Raw genomic sequence first — 12,495 nt, forward strand, 5'->3', positions numbered from 1 at the left:
GGTAGTTTAAGAACAATATTTCTTTCAGTCTTATGCCAGGAATAGCTAAGCCACATGCAGATTCTGTAAGAACCACTTCAAAGGAGCTTGTGGGTGCAAGGCTTTCACATATTTAGTTTTTTTGATCTTCCTATAAGTTTCTTCTATCTTTAATGAAACTGCACCACAGTCACCAGCTGTAGAGAGAAATTGGATGCTCAGAGCACAGCTTCAAGGCCAAATCAATCTCAGCCACTGAATTCAATTTGTGTTAACTGTGTTTGTACCTGTCTTCATGCCTACTGTATAAAGAATTATGGATACCCAGCAATGATTACAATGCAGCCATCTCAGATGATGTTGGCCTCAAGTAATGCAGAAAGGTGGAAATTTACCACCGTGAAACTGAGAACCCAAGATGCATTATGCACAATTGTAAGCAAGCAGTATATACAGAGAGCCAGGATCGAATCCTAGTTTTGGCATCATTCACACAAGCTATTCCCAAATTGAGGCAAGGGAAGATAGTTTAACTGATCTTGATCAAGTCTTCAATCTTATCAGTCTATATCCAGAAAATAGTACAGTCTTGCCTGGATTGTTAGTGTTATTTTGCCAAGTGTAATAAATAATATTCACTTTCAACCAGTTACATAATGATCTGGGAAGCAGCTGTTTTGATTGGGGATCATCTCAAAGTGAGAATTCAAAAAAATACCTCAAAGGTACATCACAATTATAACACCTACTATATAAATAACCTTCAGATTGCTGCTTAGAAATGTTAAGGATACCTGTTGGTTTTGATGATGATGGGGAAGGTGGATAACGAGTCGAGTTGGTCGATGACAGCCTTGGTCTGCGTCTCCTGAAAAAACTTCGCAGTAGCCCACATTTGAGAGATTCTACAAGTGTTGTTTTTCCTGAACTTGAATGTCCAAACAGCTTGAGTTTTATTCGGACTTGTGAATTCTGAGAAAGCCTAAGCTGTTGAATGAAGATTCCTCTATGTGTATCCTAAAGCAAAGCCAAGCAACAAAATTAATATAGAGGTTCACTGCTTGACAGCATCTCCATAGGTGTATCATCAATAACTCTAAGGAGCTGAAGGGGGCTATTTTTAGTATCTGGTTAATGTGTTCATTTTAAATTCCTGTGTGCGTTATTTAAACAAAGTCAACAACTTTGTTGAAATAGCAAAGATGAATTTGGCACAAACGTCAACTATAGTGCATTCAGAAATTTCAATGTATAAATATAGACCACAATAAATTAAACACCATCAGAAACCCTGTAGTTTATACTGCAAGGAGCATACATCCATGTGCATTTTATCCAGTTATAAACAAAAACTGTGTAAATCTGAAATGGATAAATTTTTAAAAGCAGTTCGGTTTTCTTTCAGCAGGTGTCAGCAGAGAAGAATGGAAATTTGTCTGAACTCAAGAGGGACACAGAAAATGCAGTAAAAGTTATCATTGCTTTGTGCATGCATGATGCATAGAAAATACCCGATTTGGAAAAATACACAAAAATTCCAGCCCAATGGTGCTCGAATGTAAAGTAGGTGAAGGAGTGCTACTCCCTCTGGCTGCAATAATGTCCCAGGGGCCAATATAAACATTGCCTCTGGAGGGAGTGTGTCTTCTTTTCTGACCACAGCTAGGCTGATTGCTCAGACTCGTGATGCATTTTCCCCCAGTCGATATAAATCTGCTGGAAAAGGTCAACAACAAATGAAGTTGTGAACTCGGACAACAAAAATAACTGCAAGCAGAGTTGTTTGTTGCTTCACTTCACTTCAGTGAAGTGCTGAGTGAATACTGCATTGTCAGAGGTGTTGGATGTGATGGTAAATGAAGGTCCCATCTCTGTGCAGGTGGAAGTAAAATATCCCACGGGACTTGAAGAACAGCTGGGGAGCTCTCCTCCCAGTGTCTTGGCCAATATTTATGCCTCAACCAACATGCCATAACAAAAAACGTTAACTGGCCATTTAATCTCATTGCTATTTGTGAGAATTACTGCACCCAAATTAGCTGCTGTGTTCGCCTACAGCACAAAACCAGTGATTGCACTTCAAAAACATTTTTACCAGCTGTGAAACGCTTTATGAGACGCCCTGCGGATATGAAAGACGCTATATAAATGAAAGCTCTTTCTTGATGTTGTGGAATTTGTTGTGCAACATAAAAGGGATGAATTCAACTGCACTGTCAGTTGAGGCCATAATGAAAGAAATGCTTCTTCCTTAAGTGCTCCTGTAAGAAAGAGGATCTCTCTCATTGCAACCACACTGGCCTAGTAAACGCAAACAAGAAAAGTCTTCCAATTATTGGAAGTTCCTCTGGGTTTTGGAATTGAAAAGTTTTTCTGTCCATTATATAATGTAAATATATCATACACCCTATCGTTTCCCAATTTTCAAATCAGCCAATAGCTTTAAAAAAAAATTCCGGTTAACATTTTGTAATAAGGAAACCTGTAAAAAAGAACAGAAATGATGGGACTGGAGTGGCTGAAATCTTCATGTTGCATCTACATAACTCGTAGTTCAATAGGCCTGTGTGGTTATATATATTGTGCTGATATATTGATATACCATATATTAGAGAACTATTTCAACAACCCCTCGGGGTTCCCAGTGCTGTGAAAGCCACCTCCAAGCATCAGGGCACCAATGGCCAGCTTCATGGGAGTTGCAGTGGAGAAACGCTCCGGAGTTCATGATCTGAAATATGCCAGGCCATGGCTGTGGCATCATCCCCAATAGGGGTAGCAATAAAATGAGATGGGATGCTTCATCCATGTGGTACCTCCTGCCCACCTTCTTGCCGATGGTGATGCAAGTTTAGTCAGACCTGTACGGTTAAATTCCAATAAAATAAAAATGGAAGTTCCTGTGGCGATCCCATCCTACTACAGTCTTATTTTGCAGCTTCCTAATGTTTGTTTTGGCTGACAGTGATCGATGATCATGGACAGCTGACGACTGCTGCTAAATCCTGTGATCTGAATTGCTGTCACAATGGCAGACAGACACTCACAATGTATTTAGTAACGTATGCACCATGATTGTGTTTTAGACAAGATAAAATACTGAACTTTACAGAACTGGGAAGACTCTCCAAGCAAGCAGCAATGCAATCCAAAAAACACCCAGAGATTTCTGGGTAGCAATGTGGCCAGTAGAGTTCACATTATGAGATAATCTGTTTAATGTACGGGTAAAGTGGGCAGCTAAAAGCAACCAATGAAGTCCACAGCACACTGAGATGAATCACTCTAATGCTACATTTATATTGCAAAACCATCTCTGCGATGTCATTCCTGTAGAGATCATTCTATTTATATTGAAACATAGAAAATAAGTGCCCTTTGAGCCTGCACCACCATTCAATAAGATCATGGCTGATCATTCACCTCAGTACCCCTTTTCTGCTTTCTCTCCATACCCCTTGATCCATTTAGCCGTAAGGGCCACATCTAACTCCCTCTTGAATATATCCAACGAACTGGCATCAACAACTCTCTGCGGTAGGGAATTCCACAGGTTAACAACTGTGTGTGAAGAAGTTTCTCCTCATCTCATTCCTTAATGGCTTACCCCTTATCCTTAGACTGTCCCCTGGTTCTGGACTTCCCCAACATCGGGAACATTCTTGCTGCATCTAACCGTCAGAATTTTATATGTTTCTATGAGATCCCCTCTCATCCTTCTAAACTCCAGTGAATAAAGGCCCAGTCGATCCAGTCTCTCCTCATATGTCAGTCCAGCCATCCCGGGAATCAGTCTGGTGAACCTTCGCTGCACTCCCTCAATAGCAAGAATGTCCTTCCTCACATTCGGAGACCAAAACTGAACACAATATTCCAGGTGAGGCCTCACCAAGGCCCTGTACACCTGCAGTAAGACCTCCCTGCTCCTATACTCAAAACCCCTAGGTATGAAGGCCAACATACCATTTGCCTTCTTCACTGCCTGCTGTACCTGCATGCCACCTTTCAATGACTGATGTACCATGACACCCAGGTCTCGTTGCACCTCCCCTTTTCCTAATCTGCCGCCATTCAGATAATATTCTGCCTTCGTGTTTTTACCCCCAAAGTGGATAACCTCACATTTATCCACATTATAGTGCATCTGCCATGCATTTGCCCACTCATCTAACCTGTCCAAGTCACCCTGCAGCCTATTAGTGTCCTCCTCACAGCTCACACCGCCACACAGTTTAGTGTCATCTGCAAACTTGGAGATATTACACTCAATTCCTTCATGTAAATCATTAATGTATGTTGTAAAGAGCTGGGGTCCCAGCACTGAGCCCTGCGGCACCCCACTAGTCACTGCCTGCCATTCTGAAAAGGACCCGTTTATCCCGACTCTCTGCTTCCTGTCTGCCAACCAGTTCTCTATCTACGTCAGTATATTACCCCCAATACCATGTGCTTTGATTTTGCACACCAATCTCTTGTGTGGGATCTTGTCAAAAGCCTTTTGAAAGTCCAAATACACCAGATCTACTGGTTCTCCCTTGACCACTCTACTAGTTACATCCTCAAAAACTTCCAGAAAATTTGTCAAGCATGATTTCCCTTTCATAAATCCATGTTGACTTGGACCGATCCTGTCACTGCTTTCCAAATGCGCTGTTATTTCATCTTTAAAATTGATTCCAACATTTTCCCCACTACTGATGTCAGGTTAACTGGTCTATAATTGCCCGTTTTCTCTCTCCCTCCCTTTTTAAAAAGTGGTGTTATATTAGCTACCCTCCAGTCCATAGGAATTGGACAAGTGTTCATCGACCTGAAACATTAACTGTTTCTTTCTCCACAGATGCTGCCTGACCTGCTGAGTATTTCTAGCATTTTCTGTTTTTAATTCTATTTATACTGTTGGTTATATACTGTTTTGATAGTTTGATGAGATCCACTTTAAAACAACAATGTATCGGCAAACAGATTTAAAGTCACAAGTAACCATTTCCAGGGCTGGTACCTACTTCAGTAAAATGTGCACTGGCTAAAAGCAAACTGATTTTGGCCTGTTATGGGAACAATGTGTGGTTACTTCAGTTGGTTGGACTGCATTGCTGCTGTGTTTGCCCACAATGCTAAACTGTTTCACATTTGTGCTGGAAGCAGCACTGCCAGTGATGTGGGTTTAAAACAACTATTTTGGAGCTTTCAAAACTGTGATAGCTCGATTTTTGTTAGGCAAAAGTATCAAAGGATATAGAGCTAAGGTGGGTAAATGGAGTTGAGACACAGATCAGCCATGAGCTAATTGAATGACTGAGCAGGCTCGAGAGGCTGAATGGCCTACTCCTGTGCCTTTGTTTTGCTGGTGCATTCTGCCTCTGGCAGCACAAATCCGGTATCATTTATATTACTGATCAGCTGAGGACTTTACTGTTGCTGACCATGTATGAAAGTCTATTTACTGGTATAGTGTTATTATATAGTAGTTATTCTCGACTCCATAAACAGTCACAAGGACACAATGTGTAAACTGCATCAGGAACCTTTATTACTGACAAATTTTAAATCTTTCTTTGTTCAGTTCTTGAATTTCTAGTTTAATTGCCTGACCATTTCACAAGAATATGTTCATGGTGATATCATCGTGGGAGGAAAAAGTACAAGCTGCCAAAAGTATTGCTGGAAAGGTGTGTTAACATATGTGCACTGTTAAGATCCCACATTTATTCACACGTCTTACCTTTTTAAGCCTGGCAAGTAAGTTGGCAACTTGTTCATGCTGTTCTGCTCTTGCAAGATCTTCTGCAGTTCTTCCATCCTGTTAAATAACCAGCAATCAATCCAATTAGTTTTATTTCCGCTTAATTTCATATTTAACCTGTGAAAAGTCACACTTGGCAATCTGTGTATTTTATTTTCACAGTCTTGGGCTAGAATATGAAAGATGGCAAACTGTGTAGCCAGACGCTCAGCCAAGAGCTGCTTAGCAATTCACTCAGGAAGATTTTGAAATGAACCAGATTCACTGCACTGATTGCATAATAATTAGTCCCTGCTATAACCACATTTAAATACAGCATTTCTGGATGAATGCATAATATAACTAAATGCCTGCTGAGAACAAAGAGGAACAAAACATCTCCCCATGCTCACATTACTAATTGGCAAGAATATTAGCGTTTTTATCCTGAACACTAGTGACTGCAGATAAAGGGTTTTCCAGTTTTGTATGTCACTTTCGGTTTATTTGGTATAGTTCTAATAAACATATATCTTGAATTAAAACAAAACTGTCCCTCCCCTGAATCATACAGCACACAAGGTGGACATTCGGCTATTGAAAGAGACAGACAGACTTGCATTTATATAGCGACTTTCATGACGCTTGACAGCCAATTAAGTACTTTTTGAAGAGTGATCAGTGTTGTAATATACGAAAGTATTATGCCTGTGCTAACTGTTTGAAAGAGCGATCCAATAAGTCCCACTCCCCTGCAACTCCACGCTCCTCCACCCCTCAAGTCTCTGTTCCTGCACCCGCTTTAACTGTACCATTTAGTTTATATTGCCTCTCCTCATTCTTCCTTCCAAAGTGCAACACTTCACACTTCTCTGCATTCAATTTCATCTGTCACATGTCTACTCATTTCACCAGTCTGTGTGGGATATGGAGCGCAAGTTTCGTCATCAGGTGAAAACTGCGCACCTCCGAGACTGCCTGGGCTCGAAGGTGCGGCGGAATATTTTGCTGCAAGTCTCCAGTACTCCTGGACCTTGGCGTGGCGCGGCGTGGCACTGCGCAGTCTTCCTGGGGCGGGGCAAGCTGCAGGTGGGCGGGGCTAAGCCCGTGCGTGTCTGAAGACTGCCGGCTTCGTTGCGCTTGCGCGTTGCAACGTACGCGCCTGTGCAATGGCTCAGCAGGGCGTTTTTCCCAGTCTGTTTCAGAATGGTGTGGGTACCGGGGAGGGGTGGAGGAGCACTGGGAAGGTGATCGGTGGGAGAGAAACATGGGGAGGTGAGCGTGGCAAGGGATGGAGGAGCGTGGCAAGGGATGGAGGAGCGTGGCAAGGGATGGAGGAGCGTGGCAAGGGATGGAGGAGCGTGGGTTTGGGGGTGGCACTTGAAATGATTGAAGGGCCGGAGGAAAGAGCAGGGGTGCCTCCCCCCACCCCACACACACATCCCCCTCCACAGTCCACACACCCTCCACCCCCCCCCGCCATCCACACACCTCCCCCATCCACACACACCCCCACCCACACACACCCCATCCCCCACCCCCCTCCCCATCCACACACCATCCCCCAGCCCCCTCCCCATCCACACACATTCCCCCACCCCCCTCCCCATCCACACACATTCCCCCACCCCCCTCCCCATCCACACACATTCCCCCACCCCCCTCCCCATCCACACACATTCCCCCACCCCCCTCCCCATCCACACACATTCCCCCACCCCCCTCCCCATCCACACACATTCCCCCACCCCCCTCCCCATCCACACACATTCCCCCACCCCCCTCCCCATCCACACACATTCCCCCACCCCCCTCCCCATCCACACACATTCCCCCACCCCCCTCCCCATCCACACACATTCCCCCACCCCCCTCCCCATCCACACACATTCCCCCACCCCCCTCCCCATCCACACACATTCCCCCACCCCCCTCCCCATCCACACACATTCCCCCACCCCCCTCCCCATCCACACACGTTCCCCCACCCCCCTCCCCATCCACACACGTTCCCCCACCCCCCTCCCCATCCACACACGTTCCCCCACCCCCCTCCCCATCCACACACGTTCCCCCACCCCCCTCCCCATCCACACACGTTCCCCCACCCCCCTCCCCATCCACACACGTTCCCCCACCCCCTCCCCATCCACACACGTTCCCCCACCCCCCTCCCCATCCACACACGTTCCCCCACCCCCCTCCCCATCCACACACGTTCCCCCACCCCCCTCCCCATCCACACACCCGTTCCCCCACCCCCCTCCCCATCCACACACGTCCCCCACCCCCCTCCCCATCACACACGTCCCCCCCCCCCCCCCACCACACACGTTCCCCCCCACCCCCCCCCCCATCCACACACGTTCCCCCACCCCTCCCCATCCACACAGTTCCCCCACCCTCCCCACCACCACCCGTCCCCACCCCCTCCACCCACACAACCCATCCCCATCCCCCCTCCCCATCCACACACATTCCCCCACCCCCCTCCCCATCCACACACATTCCCCACCCCCTCCCCATCCCACACACACATTCCCCCACCCCCCTCCCCATCCACACACATTCCCCCACCCCCCTCCCCATCCACACACATTCCCCCACCCCCTCCCCATCCACACACATTCCCCCACCCCCCTCCCCATCCACACACATTCCCCCACCCCCCTCCCCATCCACACACATTCCCCCACCCCCCTCCCCATCCACACACATTCCCCCACCCCCCTCCCCATCCACACACATTCCCCCCACCCCCTCCCCATCCCCACACTTCCCCACCCCCCTCCCCATCCACACACATCTCCCCCACCCCCCTCCCCACCCACACACATTCCCCCCACCCCCCTCCCCACCACACACATTCCCCCCACCCCCCTCCCCATCCACACACATTCCCCCACCCCCCTCCCCATCCACACACATTTCCCACCCCCCTCCCCATCCACACACATTTCCCCACCCCCTCCCCATCCACACACATTCCCCCACCCCCCTCCCCATCCACACACATTCCCCCACCCCCCTCCCCATCCACACACATTCCCCCCACCCCATCCACACACATTCCCCCACCCCCCTCCCCATCCACACACATTCCCCCACCCCCACTCCCCATCCACACACATTCCCCCACCCCCCCTCCCCATCCACACACATTCCACCCCCCCTCCCCACACCCCCCTCCCCATCCACACACATTCCACCACCCCCTCCCCATCCACACACCCCCCCTCCCCATCCACACACATTCCACACACCCCCTCCCCATCCACACCCCCCCCTCACACACCCCCCCTCCCCATCCCCATCCACACACCCCCCCTCCCCATCCCCATCCACACACCCCCCCTCCCCATCCCCATCCACACACCCCCCCTCCCCATCCCCATCCACACACCCCCCCTCCCCATCCACACACCCCCCCCTCCCCATCCACACATCCCCCCCTCCCCATCCACACACCCCCCCCCTCCCCATCCACACACCCCCCCCTCCCCATCCACACCCCCCCCCTCCCCATCCACACCCCCCCCCTCCCCATCCACACCCCCCCCTCCCCATCCACACACCCCCCCCCCTCCCCATCCACACACCCCCCCTCCTCCCCATCCACACACCCCCCCTCCTCCCCATCCAAACACCCCCCCTCCCCATCCAAACACACCCCCTCCTGCACACCCCCTCCCCACCCCCCACCACACACACACACCCCCACCCCCCCCACACACACACACACCCACCACACACACACCCCCCACTCCACCCGCCCCCACCCGCCCACACATCCCCCATCACCCCCCCACACATCCCCCACCCCACCCCACACCCCCCCCCCACACACACACACACACACACACACACACACACACACACACACACACACACATCTCCCCCCCCACACCCCACCAACACACCATCCCCCCCCACACACACATCCCCCCATCACACGTCCCCCCATCCCCCCCACACACATCCCCCCCCACACATCCCCCCATCCCCCCCACACACATCCCCCCATCCCCCCCACCCACCACACACATCCCCCCACCCACATCCCCCCACCCACCACACACATCCCCCCACCCACCACACACATCCCCCCACCCCCCACATATATCCCCCCTCCCCACACACACATGTCCCCCCCACACACATATCCCTCCCCACACATCGGACATATCCCCCCACACCTCCCCCCCCCATACACCCCTCACACACCCCCCCCATCTCCCCCCCACACACATCCCCCCCCATCCCACCCCCACACCCCCCCCCACACACCCACCCCCCCACCACACACCCACCCCCCCACCACACACCGACACACATCCCCCCCACACACACATCCTCCCATTCCCCCCACTTTTTGTGCTTCGAAAATGTACTGCTTTGTTTTGTGCTTAGCTGCTTTAAATGTATTTTGCTTCTTTAATGTTGTTATGAAGGTGTTTATGGAAAATCCTCTAACTTCTCCCCCATCGTTGTTGTGATGTTGATGTGTCCTTTGTGTTTAATGCCTCTGGCTGTGCCTGCACTAAACTTAACTCTAAATAAGGTTTTTCAGAACTTACAAAAGTGGATACTTACTCCATCCTAAGTTAGTTTGTAGTAAGTTCTCACTGCCGAAACTTGCAAAACAGGCCTGAGTGGCTGGACACACCCCCTTTTGAAAACAAAATACCTTACCTAAAGCCAACCTAAACTAACTCACTAGAACTGGAGCAAACTATTATCCAAGAATTGCAATTTCTAACATACTCCAAACTAAACTAGTTGCTCCAAAAAACTAGGAGCAACTCCACCCGAAACTTGGGCCCATAGTTCCATAGGGGTAAACAGCCCTTCAGTACCTTGCCCAAATGCCCATCTTTCAACCTGGATGGAGTACCAGGCTATTCAACTGTTGGGAGGCACCCCAGCCTCAACCCTATCTACATACAGTGTTTGCACAAATGCACAAGGCTGACTAGTTAGCAGAAACCTCAGCTGATTTATCTACTTCTTCAGTTAATAGCAGCACCTCAACTGCAGTCAGTTAAATTAAATACACACCAGGATTTGAACCTGGAACCTTCTGATTTATGGGGACATCTAGTCGTGTATTTATCCACTGGGGACCTCTCCAGTTGTTTTATTGTTTCAAACATTTCCTGAATCAGGGAGCAACCCCAATGTAATATTGCACTCAGTTACAAAACTGTCCTCTGCTTTGCCTCAGCTTTTGTATTTAGAATTACATCACTCTGGTGGCTCCTGGAACCTCTCGACACTTCAATCAGAATCACCACATGAGCAATCACTACTCTAAACTATAAATCACAGGAATTATTTTTGTTAGAACACCACAACCTGTAACAGGTTTAACAAATTAAATACCCATACCACCACCACCTTAGGGACACACATACCAATTTTTGTAGTTCACTACTGAAATTTAATTAGCTCCATTACAAAGCTCTGCTGAGATCAGCAATTGCTTTACTTAAAAAAAAGGATCCATGAGCATGTGTGTCATAAGTTCACATTTGCCCCTTTTCAGTTGCGTTGATCTAAAAAACTATTCTTGTTGGAAGTAAGAAATGCAGAATGCTTTACAGCCTTTCTGCCCACATCCTTGCACATATATTTGTACTTTGATTTTATTATTCTTGCTAATCAGTTCCTGGTTTTTAGCCAAAATACACATAACTAGTATCAAGTGATTTAATCAGAAAAGGACCTAATGAGGATCATGCTCTGCTTGTACTGTGTGCAATTAAGATTTCAACTGCACCACACTCTTCAATATTTACAGGAGGAGAGTTTAATATTTAATTTAAGCAACAAATATGAATGAACTACCAACTTTTTCAAATTAAAAAAAGGGCAGGTTTCAAATGGTGTATACGCATAGGGGACAATTTTCAGAACTCATGCCACCAATGTAGAGCCTTGCCTTGTCTGCTGGCCGCACATACCATTAATTCGTGGGTCGCCTGCCACGACTTTCCATTCATTATAAATAATGTAAACTGAATTCAGGGCAGTGTGCCTGCAATTTAACCAATATGTGTGGCAAGTGTCAAGGCTCTTTGCCTGCCACAGAGCTCTGTGGTTATAAACCTGTTCAGAGCATATTAACATTTATAGCAACACTGATCAATAAAAGCTCTTCATAATATATATTAATGATTTAGATGATGGAATTGAGTGTAATATCTCCAAGTTTGCTGATGACACTAAACTGGGTGGCGGTGTGAGCTGTGAGGAGGACGCCAAGAGGCTGCAGGGTGACTTGGACAGGTTAGGCGAGTGGGCAAATACATGGCAGATGCAGTATAATGTGGATAAATGTGAAGTTATCCACTTTGGGGGCAAAAACATGAAGGCAGAATATTATCTGAATGGCGGCAGATTAAGAAAAGGGGAGGTGCAACGAGACCTGGGTGTCATGGTTCATCGGTCACTGAAAGTGGGCATGCAGGTACAGCAGGCGGTGAAGAAGGCAAATTATATGTTGGCCTTCATAGCTAGGAGATTTGAATACAGGAGCAGGGAGGTCTTACTGCAGTTGTACAGGGTCTTAGTGAGGCCTCACCTGGGATAGTGTTCAGTTTTGGTCTCCTAATCTGAGGAAGAACGTTCTTGCTATTGAGGGAGTACAGCGAAGGTTCACCACACTGATTCCAGGGATGGCTGGACTGACATATGAGGAGAGACTGGATCAACTGGGCCTTTATTCACTGGAGTTTAGAAGGATGAGAGGGGATCTCATGGAAACTTATAAGATTCTGACGGGACTGGAC

At 48.1% G+C, this 12,495-nt stretch overlaps 1 protein-coding gene across 7 annotated transcripts in view; it reads right to left on the reverse strand.

The window, feature by feature from the left end:
• The window catches only part of dapk1 (death-associated protein kinase 1), a 280,231-nt gene that overhangs the window by 59,486 nt on the left and 208,250 nt on the right, over positions 1–12,495 (reverse strand). For all 7 annotated transcript variants that reach the window (XM_070882090.1, XM_070882084.1, XM_070882078.1 and 4 more), the window contains exons 19-20: positions 5,705–5,782; positions 774–996 (exon numbers count right to left, since the gene is read on the reverse strand). In XM_070882090.1, coding sequence (XP_070738191.1) covers positions 774–996; positions 5,705–5,782 — 301 coding nt within the window. The remainder of the gene's footprint in view (positions 1–773; positions 997–5,704; positions 5,783–12,495) is intronic.

The sequence above is a fragment of the Pristiophorus japonicus genome, chromosome 1, assembly GCF_044704955.1.
Source record: "Pristiophorus japonicus isolate sPriJap1 chromosome 1, sPriJap1.hap1, whole genome shotgun sequence".
NCBI classification, from domain to species: domain Eukaryota; kingdom Metazoa; phylum Chordata; class Chondrichthyes; family Pristiophoridae; genus Pristiophorus; species Pristiophorus japonicus.